General features: G+C 45.5%; 1 protein-coding gene across 1 annotated transcript; it reads right to left on the bottom strand.

The window, feature by feature from the left end:
* Positions 1 to 9,398: 9,398 nt before the first annotated feature.
* LOC110525867 (low molecular weight neuronal intermediate filament) lies at positions 9,399 to 22,542 on the bottom strand. The gene is made up of 4 exons (XM_021606339.3): positions 20,092 to 22,542; positions 18,116 to 18,439; positions 17,752 to 17,876; positions 9,399 to 17,361 (listed from the first exon to the last, which is right to left on the bottom strand). Exons 1-4 carry the CDS (start codon positions 20,833 to 20,835, stop codon positions 17,004 to 17,006), a joined length of 1,551 nt encoding a protein of 516 aa, XP_021462014.3. The 5' UTR covers positions 20,836 to 22,542; the 3' UTR covers positions 9,399 to 17,003.
* Positions 22,543 to 23,745: the final 1,203 nt, after the last annotated feature.

Below are 23,745 nucleotides of genomic sequence, written 5' to 3'. Positions count from 1 at the left end.
CTGGGATTCCTCAGGAGCTCCAACGCGACTGCAGGGCTCTGGGACATCTGCAATGCAGAAGTCTATATAAATAGCGGTGGAGAAAGGGTGCCAGAGAAACTGAAAGAGAGGGGGTGAGAGAGAGAGAGAGAGAGAGAGAGAGAGAGAGAAAGAAAGAGAGAGGGAGAGGGAGAGGGGGAGGGAGGCTGAGAGGGTGTGAAAGAGGAGCCGCTGAATTGTGGATACATGAAAACTATTATTGTGCAGAAAAAGCAGAAACACTTGGAGGAACACGTTTTTGCTGTAATTTTACCCTCAATTTGCCCATTTTCTTTTGACCTGCTGTTTTCTCCTCCATCATCAATAAGTTGCTAAAGAAAAGTTAAGAAAGCCCTTGGACGATTTGAGAAGCCAAAAAGCAGGACACATCAGTGGATAAAACTGCCCTAAGGGGCAGACTGAAAGACTGTTAAGTTGGTAACTTCGCTTAGATATAATCAGCTTCACCTGCCACATGTGCTAATGAATTCTGTAGTACAGGAGTATGCAAAAACCACAACTAAGCCCAATAAGAGATTGTATTTGAAAATAACAATAATTGAATACCTTGATTACATTGAGACATGATCACTTATGTCTATTTTTTATTTTATTTGTGAGACTACTTGGTAACAGATTTCCTAAATGTAAGTAATTATTTTAGCTGAATTCCTGGTGGTTTTACAGTCTTTTTTAATTTTGTAACGCTTGTCTTCGTCCTCCTCAGACGAGGAGTAAGAAATGTCAGACCAATGCGCAGCGTGGTAGGTGTCCATATCTAATACGAATACTGACCACTTGAACAAAAACAATAAAACGAACAGTCCTGACCAGTGACGCAAAACACAGAACAGAAAATAATCACCCACAACTCAAAGGTGAAACCAGGCTACCTAAGTATGGTTCTCAATCAGGGACAACGATTGACAGCTGCCTCTGATTGAGAACCATACCAGGCCAAACACAGAAATCCCAAATTATAGAAAAAAGAACATAGACTGCCCACTCCAACTCCCGCCCTGACCATGCTAAAACAAAGACAAAACAAAGGAACTAAGGTCAGAATGTGACACCCATGATGTAACACTTTTCCTAGATACAGAGGAGTCTTTTCTCTGATTAGCAGGATGTCTTGGTAAGTTCATTACCTTATTGTAATGTAGTGCCTTCGGAAAGTATCCAGACCCCTTCACTTTTTCCACATTTTGTTACGTTACAGTCTTATTCTAAAATGTATTCAATCTTTTTTTCTCAGCAATCTACACCCCATAATGACAAAGTGAAATCTACACCCCACAATGACACAGTGAAATCTACACCCCATAATGACAAAGTGAAATCTACACCGCATGATGACAAAGTGAAAACAAGTTTTTAGAATTTTTTTATTAAAAATATTCATTTATTAAAAATAAATTACAAATGTACATTTATTAAAAATAAAATACAGATACCTTATTTACATAAGTATTCAGCCCCTTTGCTCTGAGACACGAAATTGAGCTCAGGTGCATCCTGTTTCCATTGATCATCCTTGAGATGCTTCAACAACTTGATTGGAGTACACCTGTGGTAAATTCAATTGATTAGACATGATATGGAAAGGCACACACCTGTCTATATAAGATCCCAGAGTTGAGCAATGTCAGAGCAAAAAAAAAAAAAAAAAAACATGAGATCGAAGGAATTGTCCGTAGAGCTCAGAGAGAAGATTGTGTCGAGGCACAGATCTGAGGAAAGGTACCAAAACATTTCTGCAGCATTGAAGATCCCCCAAGAACACAGTGGCCTCCATCATTCTTAAATGGAATAAGTTTGGAACCAACAAGACTCTTCCTAGTGCTGGCCGCCCGGCCAAACTGAGCAATTGAGGGAGAAGGGCCTTGGTCAGGGAGGTGACCAAGAACGTAATGCTTCTTGGTCACCTCTGTGGAGATGGGATAACCTTATAGAAGGGCAACCATCTCTGCAGCACTCCACCAATCAGGCCTTCATGGTAGAGTGGCCAGACAGAAGCCACTCTTCAGTAAAAAGCACATGACAGCCCGCTTGGAGTTTGCCAAAAGGCACCTAAAGACTCTCAGACCATGATAAACAAGATTCTCTGACTTCGGAGCAAGTCTCTGAATGTCCTTGAGTGGCCCAGCCAGAGCCCGGACTTGAACCCGACCTGAAAATTGCTGTGCAGCAACGCTCCCCATCCAACCTGATAGAGCTTGAGAGGATCTGCAGAGAAGAATGGGAGAAACTCCCCAAATACAGGTGTGCCGAGCTTGTCGCGTCATACCCAAGAATACTCAATGCTCTAATTGCTGCCAAAGGTGCTTCAACAAAGTACTGAGTGAATGGTTTGAATACCTACTGTATGTAAATGTGATATTTCAGATACTTTAGCAAACATTTCTAAAAACCAGTTTTTGCTTTGTCAGTATGGGGTATTGTGTGTAGATTGATGAGAAAAAACAACAATTTAATCCATTTTAGAATAAGGCTGTAACTTAGCAAAATGTGGAAAATGTCCAGGGGTCTGAATACTTTCCAAAGGCACTGTTTAATAGTAATAGCATTTCATATAATTAGGCTACTGACCATTTCCCAATGTCTCAGTGAACCGTGCTGGTGATAAAGGGATAAGCAGTGGCAAGGTCAGAGAACTGTCTCCCTGCCAGTAACCATATTTAATTTAGTTTCTAGTGGAAATGTAATTATTGGGCCGTCAACATGGTTAGCGATTACTGAAGCCAAGATTTACGACCTTATCGCAACAGGTCTCGGGAGTGCAGTAAGAAGAAGATGCAATTAAATTATGTATTCATCTCAAGAACAGCAAATTTGCTGACAGCATATCTACCCACACCGTGCCAAGCTGCATGGCCGCCAGACAAATCAACGACAGCTCCACCACGGCCCAAACACAGACCACAGAAAGGGATTGATCACATTGCAAAATTATTTTATCAATCTGTCCGAATAGTGTGCTCTGTTTTGCTGTGTGCATGTCTTTTTTTCATATTTTTTTTACTATCCTTGTGGGGACCAAATCAAATCAAATGTATTTATATAGCCCTTCGTACATCAGCTGATATCTCAAAGTGCTATACAGAAACCCAGCCTAAAACCCCAAACAGCAAGCAATGCAGGTGTAGAAGCACGGTGGCTAGGAAAAACTCCCTAGAAAGGCCAAAAACCTAGGAAGAAACCTAGAGAGGAACCAGGCTATGTGGGGTGGCCAGTCCTCTTCTGGCTGTGCCGGATGGAGATTATAACAGAACATGGCCAAGATGTTCAAATGTTCATAAATGACCAGCATGGCCCAATAATAATAAGGCAGAACAGTTGAAACTGGAGCAGCAGCACGGCCAGGTGGACTGGGGACAGCAAGGAGTCATCATGTCAGGTAGTCCTGAGGCATGGACCTAGGGCTCAGGTCCTCCGAGAGAGAGAAAGAAAGAGAGAAAGAGAGAATTAGAGAGAGCACACTTAAATTCACACAGGACACCGAATAGGACTGGAGAAGTACTCCAGATATAACAAACTGACCCTAGCCCCCTGACACATAAACTACTGCAGCATAAATACTGGAGGATGAGACAGGAGGGGTCAGGAGACACTGTGGCGCCATCCGAGGACACCCCCGGGCCAAACACCCCCGGGCCAAACGGGAAGGATATAACCCCACCCACTTTGCCAAAGCACAGCCCCCACACCACTAGAGGGATATCTTCAACCACCAACTTACTATCCTGAGACAAGGCTGAGTATAGCCCACAAAGATCTCCGCCACGGCACAACCCAAGGGGGGGGGCGCCAACCCAGACAGGAAGATCACATCAGTGACTCACCCCACTCAAGTGACGCACCCCCCCCCCCCAGGGACGGTATGAAAGAGCCCCAGTAAGCCAGTGACTCAGCCCCTGTAATAGGGTTAGAGGCAGAGAATCCCAGTGGAAAGAGGGGAACCGGCCAGGCAGAGACAGCAAGGGCGGTTCGTTGCTCCAGAGCCTTGCCGTTCTAGGGACAATTAGGAGGCCTGCGTCTTGTGACCGTAGCGTACGTGTAGGTATGTACGGCAGGACCAAATCAGAGAGATAGGTAGGAGCAAGCCAATGAATGCTTTGTAGATTAGCAGTGAAACCTTGAAATCAGCCCTTGCCTTGACAGGAAGCCAGTGTAGGGAGGCTAGCACTGGAGTAATATGATACATTTTTTGGGTTCTAGTCAGGATTCTAGCAGCCGTATTTAGCACTAACTGAAGTTTATTTAGTGCTTTATCCGGGTAGCCGGAAAGTAGAGCATTGCAGTAGTCTAACCTAGAAGTGACAAAAGCATGGATTAATTTTTGGGGCCAGAAGGGGTTGGGGTTAGGGATGGTTATGGTTAAGTTCATGGCTAGGGTAATATCTAGGTTTAGGGTTAGGTTAAGTGTGTGTGTGTGTGTGTGTGTGTGTGTGTGTGTGTGTGTGTGTGTGTGTGTGTGTGTGTGTGTGTGTGTGTGTGTGTGTGTGTGTGTGTGTGTGTGTGTGTGTGTGTGTGTCAAAAACAGGTTCTCATATCCCAGACCACCATAAATACGAGGCTATAACGGTTTAAATGTGTTCTTTATCTCAAATTATTCACAGCAAACCATAGGAAATCATTCAAAAGTATCAAATAAGGCACATACTATCTTAAATAAGTGATCTCTCTGTCTCTGCTTCTTCTTGTTATTTTCTGTCACTCGGTTTGTCTGTGCTTCTCCTTGTTCTCCTCTGTTGTCACTCGGTTTGCCTGTGCTTCTCCTTGTTCTCCTCTGTTGTCACTCGGTTTGCCTGTGCTTCTCCTTGTTCTCCTCTATTGTCACTCGGTTTATCTGTGCTTCTCCTTGTTCTCCTCTTCTGTCTGTCTGTCACTCAGTGTGTTTGCGCTTCTTGCTCTCCTCTGCTTTCACTCGTCTGTCTGTGCCGAGCCTAGCCACATCCTCGTTGTGAATGAATAAACACATATATACTGTATGTTTTATTGTAATACATGATGACTTGTGTTTAATAAAAGCACTGTATTAATGTCTAGTAGATGTTTATTGGCTTCTGTGTTATAAAACTACTTTTTAGGCTATATTGATGTTAGTGCCTGTCATATGTGTTCCTCTGAATCCCCCCTTCCTTTATTAAGTGTTATTTAGCCTCCTATTTCTGTCTCGCCCTGACCTTAGTATTCTTTGTTTTCTTTATTGTTTTGGTTCGGTCAGGGTATGACATGGGCGATGTATGTGTTTTTCTACTGTCTAGGGGTTTTATAGGTTTATGGGGTTGTTTACCATCTAGGTGTTTATGTATGTCTATAGTTGCCTAGATTGGTTCTCAATTAGAGGCAGGTGTTTATTGTTGTCTCTGATTGGGAACCATATTTAGGCAGCCATCTTCTTTGGGTATTTTGTGGGTTATTGTCTATGTCTAGTTGCCTGTGTCGGCACAGTTGTAGTATAGCGGCACATTTTTTTGGGGGGGTAGTTTGTTTAGTGTCCATCTTCATTAAAATATAACATGTATTCAAATTACGCTGTGCCTTGGTCTCCTACATTTGACCAACGTGGCAATTTCATACCATATACAGCCAAAATATGAACTGGCAGCAGTAGGCTACATCTGTGTCAGTTTGTGTGACAGTGTGCCTCCCTCTGTTTTCTTCCTATAGTGACTGCACTGTCCTCTGCTGCCTCAGCAGCTGATGATCTGTCTGTGTGATAGCCTGGCATCATTTCTCACATTCACAGCACTCAGACCAGCAGAATAACCAGAACTTTTAGAAAATAAGTTGTTTAATTTTACACACTCAGCAGCGTTGGCTTCAATAGATATTTTTTGGTCTCTAATTTTTTTCGACAGCACCTTTTACAATCCATGATCTTGGCTGACTAACTGATGACAGAGTCAGAGTGGGTCTCTTTTCTGATGAACTGTTTGACTGAATGTGAATTTCTGCAACCTCAGTTCAGTCAATCAGAAAACCGGGGACCAGTCGTTGCACACTGATCAGCCAAATGCTCATTATAGATTATTATGACAACAGCAAAAATAATTTTAAAAATCTTAACAGGCCCTTGGGCCAAAGGAAATGTCACCTGTTTTTGCCGGACCAACTGAAAGATGGTCCGGCCCATCGGGCATTTGCCAGAATTGCCAGGTGGCTAATCCACCCCTGTGTGTGTGTGTCTTCTATTTCAATCCCACTGCAGAGCGATGTGTCGCTGGACTCTCCTCATTCACCCCACCGGCCCTGCCAACCCATAACTCTCTCCATGGCACACCGACAACAGGGAATCAGTCATTCTGTGCCTTGGCTTACATACAGATGCGAAGGTTGACGTTTGCATGGCCACACATGCACTGTATACACACACATGAGGAAGCTACTCTGCAAATCTAGTTTACCAAGCTACCAATTACTTCACACTGGAAGAAGTTAAACTACACTAAAGCTACCCTTAAGAAAACTATAGTATACTTTTTATTTTTACTAGGCAAGTCAGTTAAGAACAAATTCTTATTTTCAATGACAGCCTAGGAACAGTGGGTTAACTGCCTGTTCAAGGGGCAGAACGACAGATTTGTACCTTGTCAGCTCAGGGGTTTGAACTTGAACTCCACCGCTCTTAACCACTAGGCTACACTGCCGCACTTTACTAAAGTTACTTTTAAAAAGTAGTTAATTACATCCAAACTACTTTGTAAATATTTATCATTTGTAAATCGGAAATGTCATAGATGACCAATTGCAAGAACAGTTCACTTTGGGGTCCTAATGTTAACAGAATGTGTAATATAGCCAATTAGAAGTGAGAGAAAAGAAGGTCTGATGCTAGACAAGAAAAAGTTTTCTGTTTAATTGATCTGGCCTTTTTGCTGATGGCCTTTGGTCAATGCGCTGATGCCTATTTGCCCACACAGTATTACTGAGTGGCTTTGCAAAGAGTAAAGATTTCCGTTCTGAGATAAAGTATTTGCTTCTGACAGCAGCGCTGGTGGACACTCTGCTGCTGTCATCCATCTTGCATTCTCCTCCCATCCTATACCTTTGAGTCAGACAGGCAGCAGAGAAAGAGAGTGCTGAGATGGGGAGATATCGTTTGCGTCCCAAATGACACCCTATTCCCAATAGTCCCTGGTCAAAAGTAGTGCACTAAATAGGGAATAGGGTGACATTTGTGACAAAGACATCCAACTCATCTAGAGACCCAACTGACTTCATACAATACATCACTTTAGGTCTGGTGGGGCAGTTTGTTGAACTTTCCCCCAACTAACTACACTACAGTAATACATCATTTCTACTTCACATTATTATAACAACCTGTCTGATATAATGTAACTGTGATGTGTTATTGTATGGTATAGTCATTACTGGTTGGACAACCCAAATTGCTATATCATATCAGCTATTATAATTTACTGTTTATTCTAGGTTTGCCTATTGCTCTCAGGTCAGTGAGTTGGTGAAATTAGTTGTCAGCAGCATGACTGCCAATAATATATGCTATGTCATGCTAATGGTTCAGCAAAGCAGGCTGGGGCGGCAGTTTAAGTAAAGTCCATGTATTGATTTGTTCTTTTTGTGGACTATTATTGATCTCTTTTGCCATGTCCATTAGTGAAGTAATGAGTTGATATCACAGGATGTTTCACTTTACAGCTAGAATCCTGAGTTGCTACATCCGTTTTTCAACTTTTAAATTAATAATATAGTACATACCCATCTATTCTTGAAGACTATAACTTAGAAATGCCTCATGAGTTGAGAACCTACTCATTCAAGGGTTTTTTCTTTATTTGTACAATTTTAGAATAATAGTGAAGACATCAAAACTATGAAATAACACATGGAATCATGTAGTAACCAAAAAAGTGCTAAACAAATCAAAATATATTTTATATTTGAGATTCTTCAAAGTAGCCACCCCTTGTCATGATGACAGCTTTACACACTCTTGGCATTCTCTCAACCAGTTTCACCTGGAATGCTTTTCCAACCGTCTTAAAGGAGTTCCCACATATGCTGAGCAATTGTTGGCTGATTTTTATTCACTCATCCCAAACCATCTCAATTGGGTTGAGGTCGGATGATTGTGGAGGCCAGGTCATCTGATGCAACATCACTCTCATTCTTGATCAAATTTCCCTCACGCAGCCTGGAGGTGTGTTGTGTCATGTTCTGTTGAAACAAATGATTGTCCCACTAAGCACAAACCAGATGGGATGGCGTATCGCTGTGGTAGCCATGTTGTTTAATTGTGCCTTGAATTCTAAATTAATCACTGACAGTGTCACCAGCAAAGCACCCCCACACCATCACACCTCCTCCTCCATGCTTCACAGTGGGAGCCACACATGCGGAGATCATCCATTCACCTACTCCGCGTCTCACAGAGACACTGCGGTTGGACTGGTCTAATGTCCATTAATTGTGTTTCTTGGCCCAAGCAAGTCTCTTCTTATTATTGCTTAAAACTATAATTCCTATATAATAGATGGTCAGTCCTTGCATCCATAGCTCTGTCTATGAATTTGAGACAGGTTTGCTCCAGGTCCATACCTCAGCGTTTTACCAAACTGAGGTGGGATTACTGCTTTATTGTTTCAACAAAGGATTTTAGCTTGAACATTTGTCATGTCTACTGCATGCATTTTCAATGCAAAATGCTACAAATATTACAGCATTGCTTTTTGATTTGCCCTTCTTGTTCTAACCTGGCTGTGCCCAGTCAGAAAATGTTTCAAGTTTTAATGTCACATATACTCTTAGAAAAAAAGTTGCTATCCTTAACCTTAAAGGGTTCTTCGGCTGTCCCCATAGGAGAACCCTTTGAAGAACCCTTTTTGGTTGCAGGTAGAACCCGTTTGGATCCATGTAGAAACCTTTCTACAGAGGGTTCTACCTAGAACAAAAGTGTTCTCCAATGGGGACAGCCAAAGAACCCTTTTGGAACCCTTTTTTTCTTGGAGTCTACACAAGTACAGTGAAATGTCTTTCTTGCAAGCTTTAGCCCCAGCAATGCAGTAATCAATAACAATGTAATACAAAAAATAACAAGGTAGAACAAAAACACACAAGATCTAGAAATAAGAAGAACACGATGAAGTAAGTAAGAATACTATTTACAGGGTCAGTACCAGTACCACATGTACAATGTACAGAGATACTGTAACACATGTAGTATGGTTTTGATGTTACCATAATAATGGAAGACACTGACGATGGTTGTGAGTGTTTGGTTAATAAATCGCTTTATTTGGCTTTGGGAGGAATATCACAGCATGAGACAGCAGCACGTACAGTCACAGTAGTATAGCAGAATGAATGGTCTGTGTCAACACTCCTGAACCACCTCGGGAAACATGGGAAATGCAAGTGAAAAGGTTGTTTTATTGTTTTGAACATGGTTAAGGCAATTATCTTTTTTTTTACACTCAACAAGCAAAATCTATCCCATCCCCAGTTTTCAAGCTCCCAAGAATCAGGCCATGCAGTCAATGCTTGTCAATTGATTCATTTCTCAAGGAAAGGAAGAAGGAGTGATATCTACAACGGTTAAAGATAAGGCCTTCCACAGTGTGTGCCAGTCTCAGAAACAGAACATTTAACATTCTGTGAAGCTATACATTTGCCCACGGTAAGTTTACAAACATTTTGGAGGACAGGTCATTTTTATAGGATTCTAGAGTACAGGATTCTAGAGTACATTCCATTTTACTACAGTATAGGATTCTAGAGTACATTCCATTTTACTACAGTATAGGATTCTAGAGTACATTCCATTTTACTACAGTATAGGATTCTAGAGTACATTCCATTTTACTACAGTATAGGATTCTAGAGTACATTCCATTTTACTACAGTATAGGATTCTAGAGTACATTCCATTTTACTACAGTATAGGATTCTAGAGTACATTCCATTTGGGGTTTTCCATGTATTTTTCTTTCCCTAAACAAACTTCCTGCAACACTTTTCCTTTTATCACTAGAAATCATAAATGTCTCCTTCTTTAACATTTTCACTCATTCTTTATAACCTTACATATCTCTGCAGTCACTCACTGTATCCTGACCCACAGATAGTCCTGATATCGATAGCTTAGCACCTTGATGGAAGCTAGCCGGCCATATAACTTACAGTATGCTATTATGGTCCCTCTCGTGCAGCTACGATATGTCTGCCTAGGGTGTCCTGTGTACATACTGTTGCTGTCCATCTCAGACTGTGGTAGTGGGGGGGGGGGGGGGGGGGGGTGTATGGTGATAATAGCCCTTTTCTGTGGCGCAGCACCATGTGACCACCCATGACCCCAGTGGTGTCTGCACCGTCTGCCACTTGGTCCTGCAGTCCACATGAGGCTGCTTAGGGGAGGATGGCTCATAATGACTGGAATTGAGTAAATGGAATGTTATCAACCACATGGAAACCATGTGTTTGGTGTGTTTGATACCATTCCATTCCAGCCATTACTATGAGACCGTACTCCCCAATTAAGGTGCCACCGGCCGGCCGCCTGTGATGCAGTCAGAGTGGAGGGCTGTCTCTCACTCATTGTCACCTCCAGCTGTCCTTCACAGCAGCCACAGGCCTGTTAACTGTCTGGAGCAGAGCACACTGCTAAAAGCAAACACAGGCTGCATCCCGATGGGCTCTGATCAAAAGTAGTGCAGAAAATACGGAATAGGGTACCATTTGGGACTTAACAACACACACTCTACCACTCAAACCACCAGCCAGAAGGTCGTAGGGTACAGAGCAGTAAACGACCGCAGATAGTAAACAAACAAGACCTAGGCTGCTCTGGGGTAAGGAAGGGACTAGGAGAGACATTTACCTCAGGTTTAGAGAGAGTTATCTTACTTTGAGGGTATATCCATTCAGTGACAAATGAATCAATCAAGAGAGGGTATTTCAACATCAAATATAAGGGTATAGTGTGATAAATAGCAGCATTTTAAAACTCTACATTTCTCAGTCCTGAATGTTGTCCTTCTGAACACAGAAGAGGTGTTGCACAATGCACTTATCTCCTACCTTTGAAATTAGAACCCTCCCAAATAAACGCTATGGTTTCATGTACTTTTTTTCTAGAATCCATGTTGTCATTTTGCCGTGCTATGACATTCGCAGTGACAGTGAGAGGGGGGGAAGGTGAGTGGGGAAATATTGACTTTTCTGGTGATGAAAAGTGATGGAAAAGAAAGTGGCTCAATGGACAGAGCATTCCATATCTTTCTCCTGTGAATGAAAAAGAGAGGAGGGAGGAGCATTCAGTGTGCCAGTTGGTATCTTCAGCCAAGAATATGGCATGGCACCCATGGGCATGATCTTTACTTATTTCTTCAAAAAGCACCTTAAATGTTGGACTGGTAGAAGTTGGTAAATCTCTATTCTCTGGACCTCTGTGCATATAGTCGGCATAGTGTCATGTTGTCTTGTCTCTGTCCTTTCCCTTCACCCTGTCTCCCTCTGCTGGTCGTGTTAGGTTACCTGTTCTCCCCCGCTTTCCCCCAGCTGTCCCTTGTCTCCTCTAACTACCCATTCACCCCGTTCCCCACCTGTTCCCTTTTTTCCCTCTGATTAGGTCCCTATATCTCTCTCTGTTTCTGCTCCTGTCCTTGTCGGATTCTTGTTTGTTTGTGTTTCATGCCTGAGCCAGACTATCGTCATGTTTGCTGTAACCTTGTCCTGTCCTGTCGGAATCTGCCGGTCTATCTGAGCCTACCTATGTTTGGTTATTAAAGAAGCTCTGTTTCAGTTAGTTCGCTTTTGGGTCCTCATTCACTCACCATAACAGAAGAATCCGACCAAGAATGGACCCAGCGACTTCGGATCCTCTCCACTCAGCCGTCGAGATCCAGGGAGCGATGCTAGACAGACACAAGCAGGAATTGTCTGCTGCTCGACATGCCGTTGAGACCCTGGCCACCCAAGTCTCCAACCTCACAGAACAGGTTCACCATCTCCGCCTCGATCCACCGGCCACTTCCAGGGCTTTCGAATCTCCGGAGCCCAGAATCAATAACCCGCCGTGTTACTCTGGGGAGCCCACTGAATGCCGCTCGTTCCTCACCCAGTGTGATATTGTGTTTTCTCTCCAGCCCAACACTTACTCCAGGAGCACTGCTCGTGTCGCCTACGTCATATCTCTCCTTATTGGACGGGCTCGTGAGTGGGGCACGGCAATCTGGGAGGCAAGGGCTGAGTGTACTAACCAGTATCAAGACTTTAAGGAGGAGATGATACGGGTTTTTGATCGATCTGTTTTTGGGGAGGAGGCTTCCAGGGCCCTGTCTTCCCTATGTCAAGGCAATCGATCCATAACAGACTACTCTATTGAGTTTCGCACTCTTGCTGTCTCCAGTGGCTGGAATGAGCCGGCCTTGCTCGCTCGTCTTCTGGAGGGTTTCCGCGCAGAGGTAAAGGATGAGATTCTCTCCCGGGAGGTTCCTTCCAGCGTGGATTCCTTGATTGAACTCGCTATTCGCATTGAGCGACGGGTTGATCTTCGTCACCGAGCTCGTGGAAAGGAGCTCGCGCTCTCCGTCGCCTCCCTCTCCGCATCACTACCATCTTCCTCTGCCGGCTCGGGTGCTGAGCCCATGCAGCTGGGAGGTATCCGCATCTCGACTGAGGAGAGGGAACGGAGAATCACCAACCGCCTCTGTCTCTATTGCGGTTCCGCTGGTCATTTTGTCACTTCATGTCCAGTAAAAGGCCAGAGCTCGTCAGTAAGCGGAGGGCTACTGGTGAGCGCTACTACTCCTGTCTCTCCTTCAAGATCCTGCACTACCTTGTCGGTCCATCTACGCTGGACCGGTTCGTCAGCTTCCTGCAGTGCCTTAATAGACTCTGGGGCGGAGGGCTGTTTTATGGACGAGACCTGGGCTCGGGAACATGACATTCCTCTCAGACAGTTAAAGGAGCCCACGGCCTTGTTCGCCCTGGATGGTAGTCCTCTCCCCAGGATTCAGCGTGAGACGCTACCTTTAACCCTCACTGTTTCTGGTAATCATAGTGAAACCATTTCTTTTTTAATTTTTCGTTCACCTTTTACACCTGTTGTTTTGGGCCATCCCTGGCTAGTTTGTCATAATCCTTCCATTAATTGGTCTAGTAATTCTATCCTCTCCTGGAACGTCTCTTGTCATGTGAAATGTTTAATGTCTGCTATCCCTCCTGTTTCCTCTGTCTCTTCTTCACAGGAGGAGCCTGGTGATTTGACAGGGGTGCCGGAGGAATATCACGATCTGCGCACGGTGTTCAGTCGGTCCAGGGCCACCTCTCTTCCTCCACACCGGTCGTATGATTGTAGTATTGATCTCCTTCCGGGAACCACCCCCCCCCGGGGTAGACTATACTCTCTGTCGGCTCCCGAACGTAAGGCTCTCGAAGATTATTTGTCTGTAGCTCTTGACGCCGGTACCATAGTCCCCTCCTCCTCTCCCGCCGGAGCGGGGTTTTTTTTTGTCAAGAAGAAGGACGGGTCTCTGCGCCCCTGCATAGATTATCGAGGGCTGAATGACATAACAGTGAAGAATCGTTATCCGCTTCCTCTTATGTCTTCAGCCTTCGAGATCCTGCAGGGAGCCAGGTTTTTCACTAAGTTGGACCTTCGTAACGCTTACCATCTCGTGCGCATCAGGGAGGGGGACGAGTGGAAGACGGCGTTTAACACTCCGTTAGGGCACTTTGAATACCGGGTTCTTCCTTTCGGCCTCGCTAACGCTCCAGCTGTCTTTCAGGCATTAGTCAATGATGTCCTGAGAGACATGCTGAACATCTTTGTTTTCGTTTACCTTGACGATATCCTGATTTTTTCACCGTCACTCCAGATTCATGTTCAGCACGTTCGACGTGTCCTCCAGCGCCTTTTAGAGAATTGTCTTTTTGTGAAGGCTGAGAAGTGCACTTTTCATGCCTCCTCCGTCACATTTCTCGGTTCTGTTATTTCCGCTGAAGGCATTAAGATGGATCCCGCTAAGGTCCAAGCTGTCATTGATTGGCCCGTCCCTAAGTCACGCGTCGAGCTGCAGCGCTTTCTCGGCTTCGCGAACTTCTATCGTCGTTTCATCCGTAATTTCGGTCAGGTGGCAGCTCCTCTCACAGCCCTTACTTCTGTCAAGACGTGCTTTAAGTGGTCCGTTTCCGCCCAGGGAGCTTTTGATCTCCTCAAGAATCGTTTTACATCCGCTCCTATCCTTGTTACACCTGACGTCTCTAGACAGTTCGTTGTCGAGGTTGACGCGTCAGAGGTGGGAGTGGGAGCCATCCTTTCTCAGCGCTCCCTCTCTGACGACAAGGTCCACCCATGCGCGTATTTTTCTCATCGCCTGTCGCCGTCGGAACGTAACTATGATGTGGGTAACCGCGAACTGCTCGCCATCCGGTTAGCCCTAGGCGAATGGCGACAGTGGTTGGAGGGGGCGACCGTTCCTTTTGTCGTTTGGACTGACCATAGGAACCTTGAGTACATCCGTTCTGCCAAACGACTTAATGCGCGTCAGGCGCGTTGGGCGCTGTTTTTCGCTCGTTTCGAGTTCGTGATTTCTTATCGTCCGGGCTCTAAGAACACCAAGCCTGATGCTTTGTCTCGTCTCTTCAGTTCTTCAGTAGCCTCCACTGACCCCGAGGGGATTCTCCCTGAGGGGCGTGTTGTCGGGTTGACTGTCTGGGGAATTGAGAGGCAGGTAAAGCAAGCACTCACTCAAACTCCGTCGCCGCGCGCTTGTCCTAGGAACCTTCTTTTCGTTCCCGTTCCTACTCGTCTGGCCGTTCTTCAGTGGGCTCACTCTGCCAAGTTAGCCGGCCACCCTGGCGTTCGGGGTACGCTTGCTTCCATTCGCCAGCGTTTCTGGTGGCCCACCCGGGAGCATGACACGCGTCGTTTCGTGGCTGCTTGTTCGGTCTGCGCGCAGACTAAGTCCGGTAACTCTCCTCCTGCCGGCCGTCTCAGGCCGCTTCCTATTCCCTCTCGACCGTGGTCTCACATCGCCTTAGATTTTGTCACCGGACTGCCTTCGTCAGCGGGGAAGACTGTTATTCTTACGGTTGTCGATAGGTTCTCTAAGGCGGCTCATTTCATTCCCCTTGCTAAGCTTCCTTCTGCTAAAGAGACGGCACAAATCATCATCGAGAATGTTTTCAGAATTCATGGCCTTCCGTCAGACGTCGTTTCGGACAGAGGTCCGCAATTCACGTCTCAATTTTGGAGGGAGTTTTGCCGTTTGATTGGGGCTTCCGTCAGTCTCTCTTCCGGCTTTCACCCCCAGTCTAACGGTCAAGCAGAACGGGCCAATCAGACTATTGGTCGCATCTTACGCAGTCTTTCTTTTCGCAACCCTGCGTCTTGGTCAGAACAGCTCCCCTGGGCAGAATACGCCCACAACTCGCTTCCTTCGTCTGCGACCGGGCTATCTCCTTTTCAGAGTAGCCTCGGGTACCAGCCTCCGTTGTTCTCATCTCAGTTCGCCGAGTCCAGCGTCCCCTCCGCTCAGGCTTTTGTCCAACGTTGCGAGCGCACCTGGAAGAGGGTCAGGTCTGCACTTTGCCGTTATAGGGCGCAGACTGTGAGAGCTGCTAATAAGCGTAGAACTAAGAGCCCTAGGTATTGTCGCGGTCAGAGAGTTTGGCTCTCCACTCAGAACCTTCCCCTTAAGACGGCTTCTCGCAAGTTGACCCCGCGGTTCATTGGTCCATTCCGTATCTCTCAGGTCATTAATCCTGTCGCAGTGCGACTTCTTCTTCCGCGATATCTTCGTCGCGTCCACCCGGTCTTCCATGTCTCCTGTGTTAAGCCCGTTCTTCGCGCCCCCGCTCGTCTTCCCCCCCCCCCCCCCATCCTTGTCGAGGGCGCACCTATCTACAGGGTCCGTAAGATCTTGGACATGCGTCCTCGGGGCCGTGGTCATCAGTACCTAGTTGACTGGGAGGGGTACGGTCCTGAGGAGAGGAGTTGGGTTCCCTCTCGGGACGTGCTGGACCGTGCGCTGATTGATGATTTCCTCCGTTGCCGCCAGGTTTCCTCCTCGAGTGCGCCAGGAGGCGCTCGGTGAGTGGGGGGGTACTGTCATGTTGTCTTGTCTCTGTCCTTTCCCTTCACCCTGTCTCCCTCTGCTGGTCGTGTTAGGTTACCTGTTCTCCCCCGCTTTCCCCCAGCTGTCCCTTGTCTCCTCTAACTACCCATTCACCCCGTTCCCCACCTGTTCCCTTTTTTCCCTCTGATTAGGTCCCTATATCTCTCTCTGTTTCTGCTCCTGTCCTTGTCGGATTCTTGTTTGTTTGTGTTTCATGCCTGAGCCAGACTATCGTCATGTTTGCTGTAACCTTGTCCTGTCCTGTCGGAATCTGCCGGTCTATCTGAGCCTACCTATGTTTGGTTATTAAAGAAGCTCTGTTTCAGTTAGTTCGCTTTTGGGTCCTCATTCACTCACCATAACACATAGTCTGTGTGCTACTACCAGTATCCTACTATTACCTTCAAGATTACAATTGAATTGCTCCTAATAACCACATCGCATATCCTTAATAGCACATAAAGACGGGACCTTACTGGGCGATATCATCCCTGACTTCTTAATCTGACATCATACTTGCTTTAAGGCATTCTCTTTTGCTGACTGACTGGCTTAATACTGTAACGTTGACCACCTTTCCTCTGCTCCCTGTGGTAACCATCATCTATGGAGTAAAACCGTGACATAGAATACTGAGAAAATGTAGCTGCAGGTTTATCTTCTGGCAGGGTAATGCACCTCTCTGCGTTGTCTGTCTTTCTGTTTTCCACCACACAGCTGATTATTGATACCCAGAGAGCGAGAGGAGAAGGTACGTGTGTGTGAGGCATCTGGCGTGAGTACGGTAAGTGTGTGTCCTTGTGAATCAGAAATGAGGTGACAGGGAAGGGATCCATATGAGTGAATGAGTGGACTGTAGTAGGGCGAAAGGCATTGATGATCAATGACACAAGCAGTTTAGCTCTTGGTGCTCTTGCTGGGAGCACCCCCCTTCTCTTCCTTCTTCTTCTGAACGTCATCCTCCTCTTCCTCATCTTCCTCCTCATCCCCATCTCCATTCTCCACTACATTCTCATCTCCATTCTCTTCTCCATCCCCTCCCTCCTCTCCTTCCTCCTCGTTCTCCTCTTCCTCCTTCTCTTCCTCATCCTCCTCCTTCTCTGGTTCCTCAGGCCTGGCTCCCCTCATCCTGTAAGGGGCGGAGGAACCCAGGGCGTAGGAGCGGCTGGACGAATAGGAGAAGCCAGAGTAACCTGACTGCAAGATATTTCCGCCAACTGTACTCAGACGGCACTCTTCACCTTCCAGCAGCTTCCTGAAGAAGGGGATGAAGATGGAGAGATGTAGATAAAGAGAAAGTCAGTTTACAAACATTTATTAAATTATATTGCTGTGCTGACGAGGTGTTCAAATGTTTAGAAAAGGGGGGGTGCTCATAAATCTTTTAAAGAGACACTGTGGTGCATCAACAGTGGCCTGATTGCTGAGCTGACTGAAATACTGACTAAATCAGTGGAAGAGAGTCAGTTTACAAATGTAACAAATTCCAACCGTTCATACTTTTCAAAGCACTCTGCTGACTTGGAATTCAAATATTGAAAAGGTGTTTAGAGTACAGGAAAGGCACTGTGGTTTGGATCAACGATATGCTGAATGCGGACTTAACTTTATCAGACATATAGACTCAGACTAGGTGATGACTAACCTGTAAGCAGCGATCTCAATGTCCAGGGCCATCTTGACATTCAACAGGTCCTGGTACTCACGCAAGTGACGGGACATCTCCCCCTTGGTGCTGCGGAGGGCAGACTCAAGCTCCTCGATGGTCTCCTACAGGCAGATTAACATCAGGATGTGTTACTAATGATAAATACCTCACTATGTTCATTTCCTAATACCTTTTTACATCTGTTGTGCTACAGTGCAATTGAAATGACATCACACATACCATCTGTGATATACACCTGTTACTTAGGAGGGGATAATTCTATAGAATCCATAGGGTAAAGCCTGTACTGTAGCAATTAGTGTGGTATACAGTAATAGCCAGCCTGTCCTACTTCATGTACCTGCATCTCTCCCATCTCGTTGCTATGGCGGTCCTCCAGCTCAGCCATCTGCCTCTCCAGGGCCTTGTTGTGGCCCCTGAGAGCCTCGATCTCCAGGCTGCGGGCCTGCACCTGCCTGCGATACTCATTTAGCTCCTCCCTGCTATGCTTCGCCTGGTCCTGGTTGCGGGAGGCTGCCTCGTTCACACTGGCAAACTTAGAGCGGTACCACTCCTCGGCCTGGTTCTGATTCTTGGCTGACAGGACCTCGTACTGGGCACGGATGTCCTTCAGGGCCACGGCCAGGTCGGGTTTATCATCCCTCATGTCCATCTCCACTGAAACCTGGGACCAGGTAGGGACAGAGGGGAGTTAGGGTTGGGTATGGTTACCAGGTGTGAAGAGAATGCTTCAATGGCTACATATATACATATTTGTAGTGTAGCGGAGATTCAAATATGATAATATTTCGCTTTAGTATTCGTTATTATATTATTATTTTTATGTTCGTATTAATGCTAATTTACTGTAAATGTGAAGTCGGCTATTATAATAAATCCAAACCAAAATTGTTGCAACATCCATTTTTTTGTTGTTGTTTTTTTTACTAAATATAGTAAAAGGTTTGATAATCACTATTGAAATCTATGTCAAACCACACAGACCATCATGGGCTTATAGTAGACACATGGGAGCTATGAGCCCTGGGCTAATGTGATCTATCCAGTGAGGTAAAATACTGAGGGCTGATGTATTGAGCCCTGAGTCAGGGCTCTGTGCACCACCTTAGGTGTTGCTTTCAATCGCTTCCATGGCAATTATATCTCGAGCAGGGCAATAGAAAACCCCTGGAGAAAACAAACACTTAATTATCTTTCCAATAATGAAGATTCTCTGTTGCATCAATTGATATTAAATTGTAGATAAGACTTATTTTTTTATTTAAAGAAAAGCATTTAGAGTACTATCACCTTATCCAATGATCTATCCAAAATGCCACTGCCTTCTAAAACACTGTAAGCTACAATAGTGTTGTTTAATTGTTACCTTGATTAATGATTATATTGCAATTAACCTTGTGTGACAACATGAATCAGTACCATGTTGATCTTGTAAATAACAACAGCTAGGCTATGTGCCAGCAGTAATTAACCTATCGAAATCGTCCTGTAAAATGCGTTTACAAAGTGTGATCGTGATAGTTGATCATCGTGAGACTGACTACGTAAAATTCAACAAGGGCCATGATTAATCTTTATTTTCGTATACGTTCTGAGTTGACCCTATCCTATCCTACCCTACCCCCCCTCCTACATGCTAGGTCGACCACACCTAGATAATGCGCTACTATTTCTCTGCATCATCAGTGGGAGCGCTAGCATCCCTATCAACCCATATGCTCCCCCTCTCTCTCCTCCCTCTCGATCTCCCTCCCATTCCCTCTTTTTAGCACACTGGCTCTTGCTTTAGACTGTATAACACTTTCAGACTATGCACAAAATCGATTTTCAGTAACCATTACACCATTTCAATTCTATTTTATAGTTATACAACTTCCCTCATAGTTTATATATAGTTAGTGTCATATGTCAATGCTAGGTTTGAATTGACAGAAGAGAGGGAGTACTGCATGGTGCTGTTTTACGCAGAACCGCAGTGCTGTAAAATTTACTGCCACTTATCGCAGTGCGCAGTGTTCACTGGCTTCAGCACCAAGGACAGCGCATGTGCTGTTAATTAACTTTGACTCAGTGAATGTGGATCCACAGTGAATGTGAATGATAAGATAGCCAGCCATATGATAACAAGCTATGAACAGTGTTAGTTATTTGGCACTGGTTATCACCATAAATGATAAAAGTTATCATCAAAACATACATTGCCTAACTTTTCCCTTGGTATATATTTGGTAGGCTATTTGGTGGCGGCGAGATGGGGAGATGAGGGTAACAAGTGACAACTGATGGGGGTCATGAAGGGTGATGTGATGTTGGCACCTGTGTGGCTTGCAGGGAAGCCTGCAGCTCTTGCTGCTCCTCTTCGTGCACTTTCCTGAGGAAGGCGATCTCATCCAGCAGTGACTCGACTTTCTTCTCCAGCTCGAGTCGGGACATCGTGGCGTCATCCACGTCCTTACGGTAGCTCTTCAAGGTGCCCTCCGCCTCCTCGCGGAGCCTCGTCTCCTCGTCCAGCTTCTCTTTCACGCGGTCCAGCATCTCGTTCATCTGCACGCAGTCTAGGTGCATCTGGCTCTTTTCGTGCGTCAGCTCCTCGACCCGCGCCCTCAACTCCCGGATCTCCTGCTCGTACAAGTCGTGCAGACGGGAGGGCTCTGTGTGGCGCTGGCGCAGTAGAGTCACCTCGGCTTCCAGAACCTTGTTCTGTTGCTCCAGGTTGTGGACCTTCTCAATGAAGGAGACGAAGCGGTCGTTCAAGCCCTGGAGCTGCTCCTTCTCGTTGGTGCGGATGATTTTCATCTCGTTGGTGACGGCCGTGGACTGGGTCAAGTCCATGGAGTCGGGCATGGAGGAGTGGAAGTTGCGCCCGGCACCCGCCTTGCGGTAGCCGGAGGATGTGACCATGGATGGGGAGCCATAGTTGCGGTGTGAGCCGCTGGAGCGGTATCCGCCGGACAGGCGAGAGGGGCTGCTGCCCACCGACATGCGGCCGGAGCTCCGGGGCGCATCCCCGAAGATCTTCCGATAGGAACTGCTGGAGTAGACGTCGCCGGAGTAACTCATGTTTCCAGGTGGAGAAGTGGAATGCTAGTCTGACCTTTGCTGCTTGCGGAGTCCCTTCTCACTGCCCCGTGTGAGAGTGTGTGGGAGAGAGAAAGAGAGAGGAAGTGAGATACGAGTGATGCCTGGCAAAGACAGGTGCTTTTATAATGATGAAACTCGAGCATCATTTGACGCAGGGGCAGGAGCAGGGTAAGGGAAACCTGCAAGCTCCTGCAAAAAGAGCTATTCTCAGGGGAACACGAATTCAACTTGTAAGTATTTCAGGCTAATCCATGCTGCACAGACAAGCCAAGATAGACCTTTGGTCAATGCGAGAGCATCAAATGATAACTTGTAGGGGACATGTAAATAGTTATTTTTAATAAGACCAAAAGGCCAGGCCTACTAATATCCTGATGATAATGATTGTACTAATTAAAGCTAAAAATGACTTTACTATTAAATGTTGATACTGAGGCCAACGTAGGACATAATAGGCCAAATTGACATTGCCTAGACTGTTTCCGATGAAGTATTGTGAAACTTCCCATGCAGGTTATCCGATCTTGTAAACACTGTCATTACAGTATTGCCGTGCTGTCCCAGCAGCCCAGGCATGGGATCGATGCATGTTAACTGTGTGCCAGGACTGAGTATGTATAAACGGTACTGCTGTATTGCAGTCTGCAGCCATGCACCTTTCGTGCCCGACCACCGCAGTGTCAGAATACAGGAAGAGACACAGACACAAAGGCCTGTTTGCATGACTCCCCAGTGCCCACACATCATATTAAATAAACGCAAGTCACATAATAGCCTAACACCTATTATCAAGTTTAGCCTAAACTATATTGAAAACACAAGCCTGTGAAATGGGTCAGTCCTGCAGACATTTTCCAGAATCACAAAGCACTTTTGGGGGATGATTCAGCATATGAGAGAGGATTATTGATGGTGCAGCGCTGTCTTCTTCTCGCGCGATGACTCGACCTGCTGGATCTGGCCTTGGCCCTGATCCAGGTTACCGACCACTCCATTTAGAGGGTAAAACACACGCACCCAGAGCTGTCGGGACTGCAGAATGCATAGCTCAATAGCTATCTTATCCCATATAGTAAACATTCACTTTGACATTTTTTAAGTATTCATGAAGCTAACACATTCTAAACTAGTTGTTTAGCCACTTTTAATGTTGATGGGGTAGCCTAGGCCTCGAAGATTTATGAGATATTGATATCTTGAACTATATGCTATTATAAGATTGCAGCAGATTGTAACTTGGGCAAGGGCATGTCTTGATGGTCAAGTTATTCCTAATCAAATTTAATCATGTCACTGAGGCTTTACATATGGAACCACAAATGCACCAACAAGGAGTAATCATGGTTATTATCTGAACAGAAAATAAAATACTGTTGAAAAAATAAAAAATAAACATATTTACACTGTAGATGCCTTGTTTACCATGATGTAATACAAATGTTAAAGTCGATGCAATGCATTTGCAAACGTCCCATTTTAACCACTAGAGGGCAGAATATTCTTAGTAATGTGCAACATCTCCACTTGGCTTTGAGAGATGCCAGGCCAAGTAAACAATGGGATAACCTCATCTCTACTTCTACACTTACCAATCACCATCAGCAGCTAGACAGGCTGTCTGTCCTGAGATCTTCCTTCATATGAAAAAATGATTGTCCTTATTTATTTATTTCATACCATTCACTCTTTCACTCACAACTGTCTCTTCATAGACATCGCATTGTTTGCTTATGGCATGTATTTGAATCCTCTCTCTGTTTTATAGCAGGTAACTCTCAGCTCATATGCTCCCAGACATAATCACCAGACTTCAACCAAAGTCACCTTGACATCCAGAACACAGTGTCACCCACATGTACAGACATGTACATTCAGCACTCCCACATAGTTCCAGCCTACACCTCCTCTATCAAAAACACCTTTTATAATTTGCGTGAGACATACACACATCCCACACCCCAACTATACCAGTGGAGGCTGCTGAGGAGAGGACGGCTCATAATAATGGCTGGAACGGAGTAAATGAAATGGCATCAAACACACGGAAACAATGTGTTTGATGTACTGTATTTGATACCATTCCACTACCTCCGCTCCAGCCATTACCACCAGCCCGTCCTCCCCAATGAAGGTGCCACCAACCGCCTGTCCTACACACACCCTGCCGCCACCTCACCAGCGAGCTCAGGCCAGCCATTTCCAGCAGCTACAACAGCAGGCAGCAACAAAAGGCCCATTGAGACAGGAGACGACCGGGAGTGACTCAGCAGCAAATGACAGGTAGAGGTATCACCTCTTTCTCGGCCAACGTTTGTATCGTCCAGTCTTCCTTTCTCCTGCTCCAGTTCAGCAAGTCAGTGAACCTCGAAATGGGAACATTTGTTGTACTGAAAGAGAGAAACTGAAAACAACTCACTCCTGTCAAGGTGTAAATCTATGAGATTTGTAAATGAAATGTGTGATTCACATGCATTCACTTTGCAGTCTGCAGTTCCTTTCCTGTTGGGACAAATGCCATTTTTGAAAAGCAGTACCACTTTGAGAGCAATTTCCTTTGAATGCTGCAGTATTGATCTACAATGTCTGTAGTATCTCCATGCTTAGGCTCTCACTCAAAAGGCTACTTTAAAACATTCCTATCCCAGGTGCTTTGATTTGCCAGGTGCTCATGAAGTAGCTGTACCAAGACCAACTGTATGTTACTGGCCAGTAACCATTCTGTTCATATTTTTTTCTTCCTGAAAAACAACTGATCCTGTCTGATGTGCACTACCTCGTCCCTCTGGTCCCAAGAGACCCTCCTCCTAATGCAGACTATCAGCTCCATCTGTCAACAAGACCACTCATTCACAGCACGGCCCCAACCTTACCTACATTTTTTCTCAGTGT

This window comes from Oncorhynchus mykiss, chromosome 6, assembly GCF_057628025.1.
Source record: "Oncorhynchus mykiss isolate SJ-2025 chromosome 6, ASM5762802v1, whole genome shotgun sequence".
Lineage (NCBI taxonomy): Eukaryota > Metazoa > Chordata > Actinopteri > Salmoniformes > Salmonidae > Oncorhynchus > Oncorhynchus mykiss.
This window is presented reverse-complemented; position numbering and strand designations above follow the sequence as displayed.

Bases quoted from the DNA above. Each gene is read 5' to 3' on its own strand.
- LOC110525867 (XM_021606339.3), bottom strand. From the start codon at position 20,835: ATGAGTTACTCCGGCGACGTCTACTCCAGCAGTTCCTATCGGAAGATC. The intron at 17,877-18,115 runs GTACATGAAGTA...ATCTGCCTGTAG, and splicing joins ACGAGATGGGAGAGATGCAG to GAGACCATCGAGGAGCTTGA. The intron at 17,362-17,751 runs GTTAGTCATCAC...CCCCTTCTTCAG, and splicing joins ATTGAGATCGCTGCTTACAG to GAAGCTGCTGGAAGGTGAAG.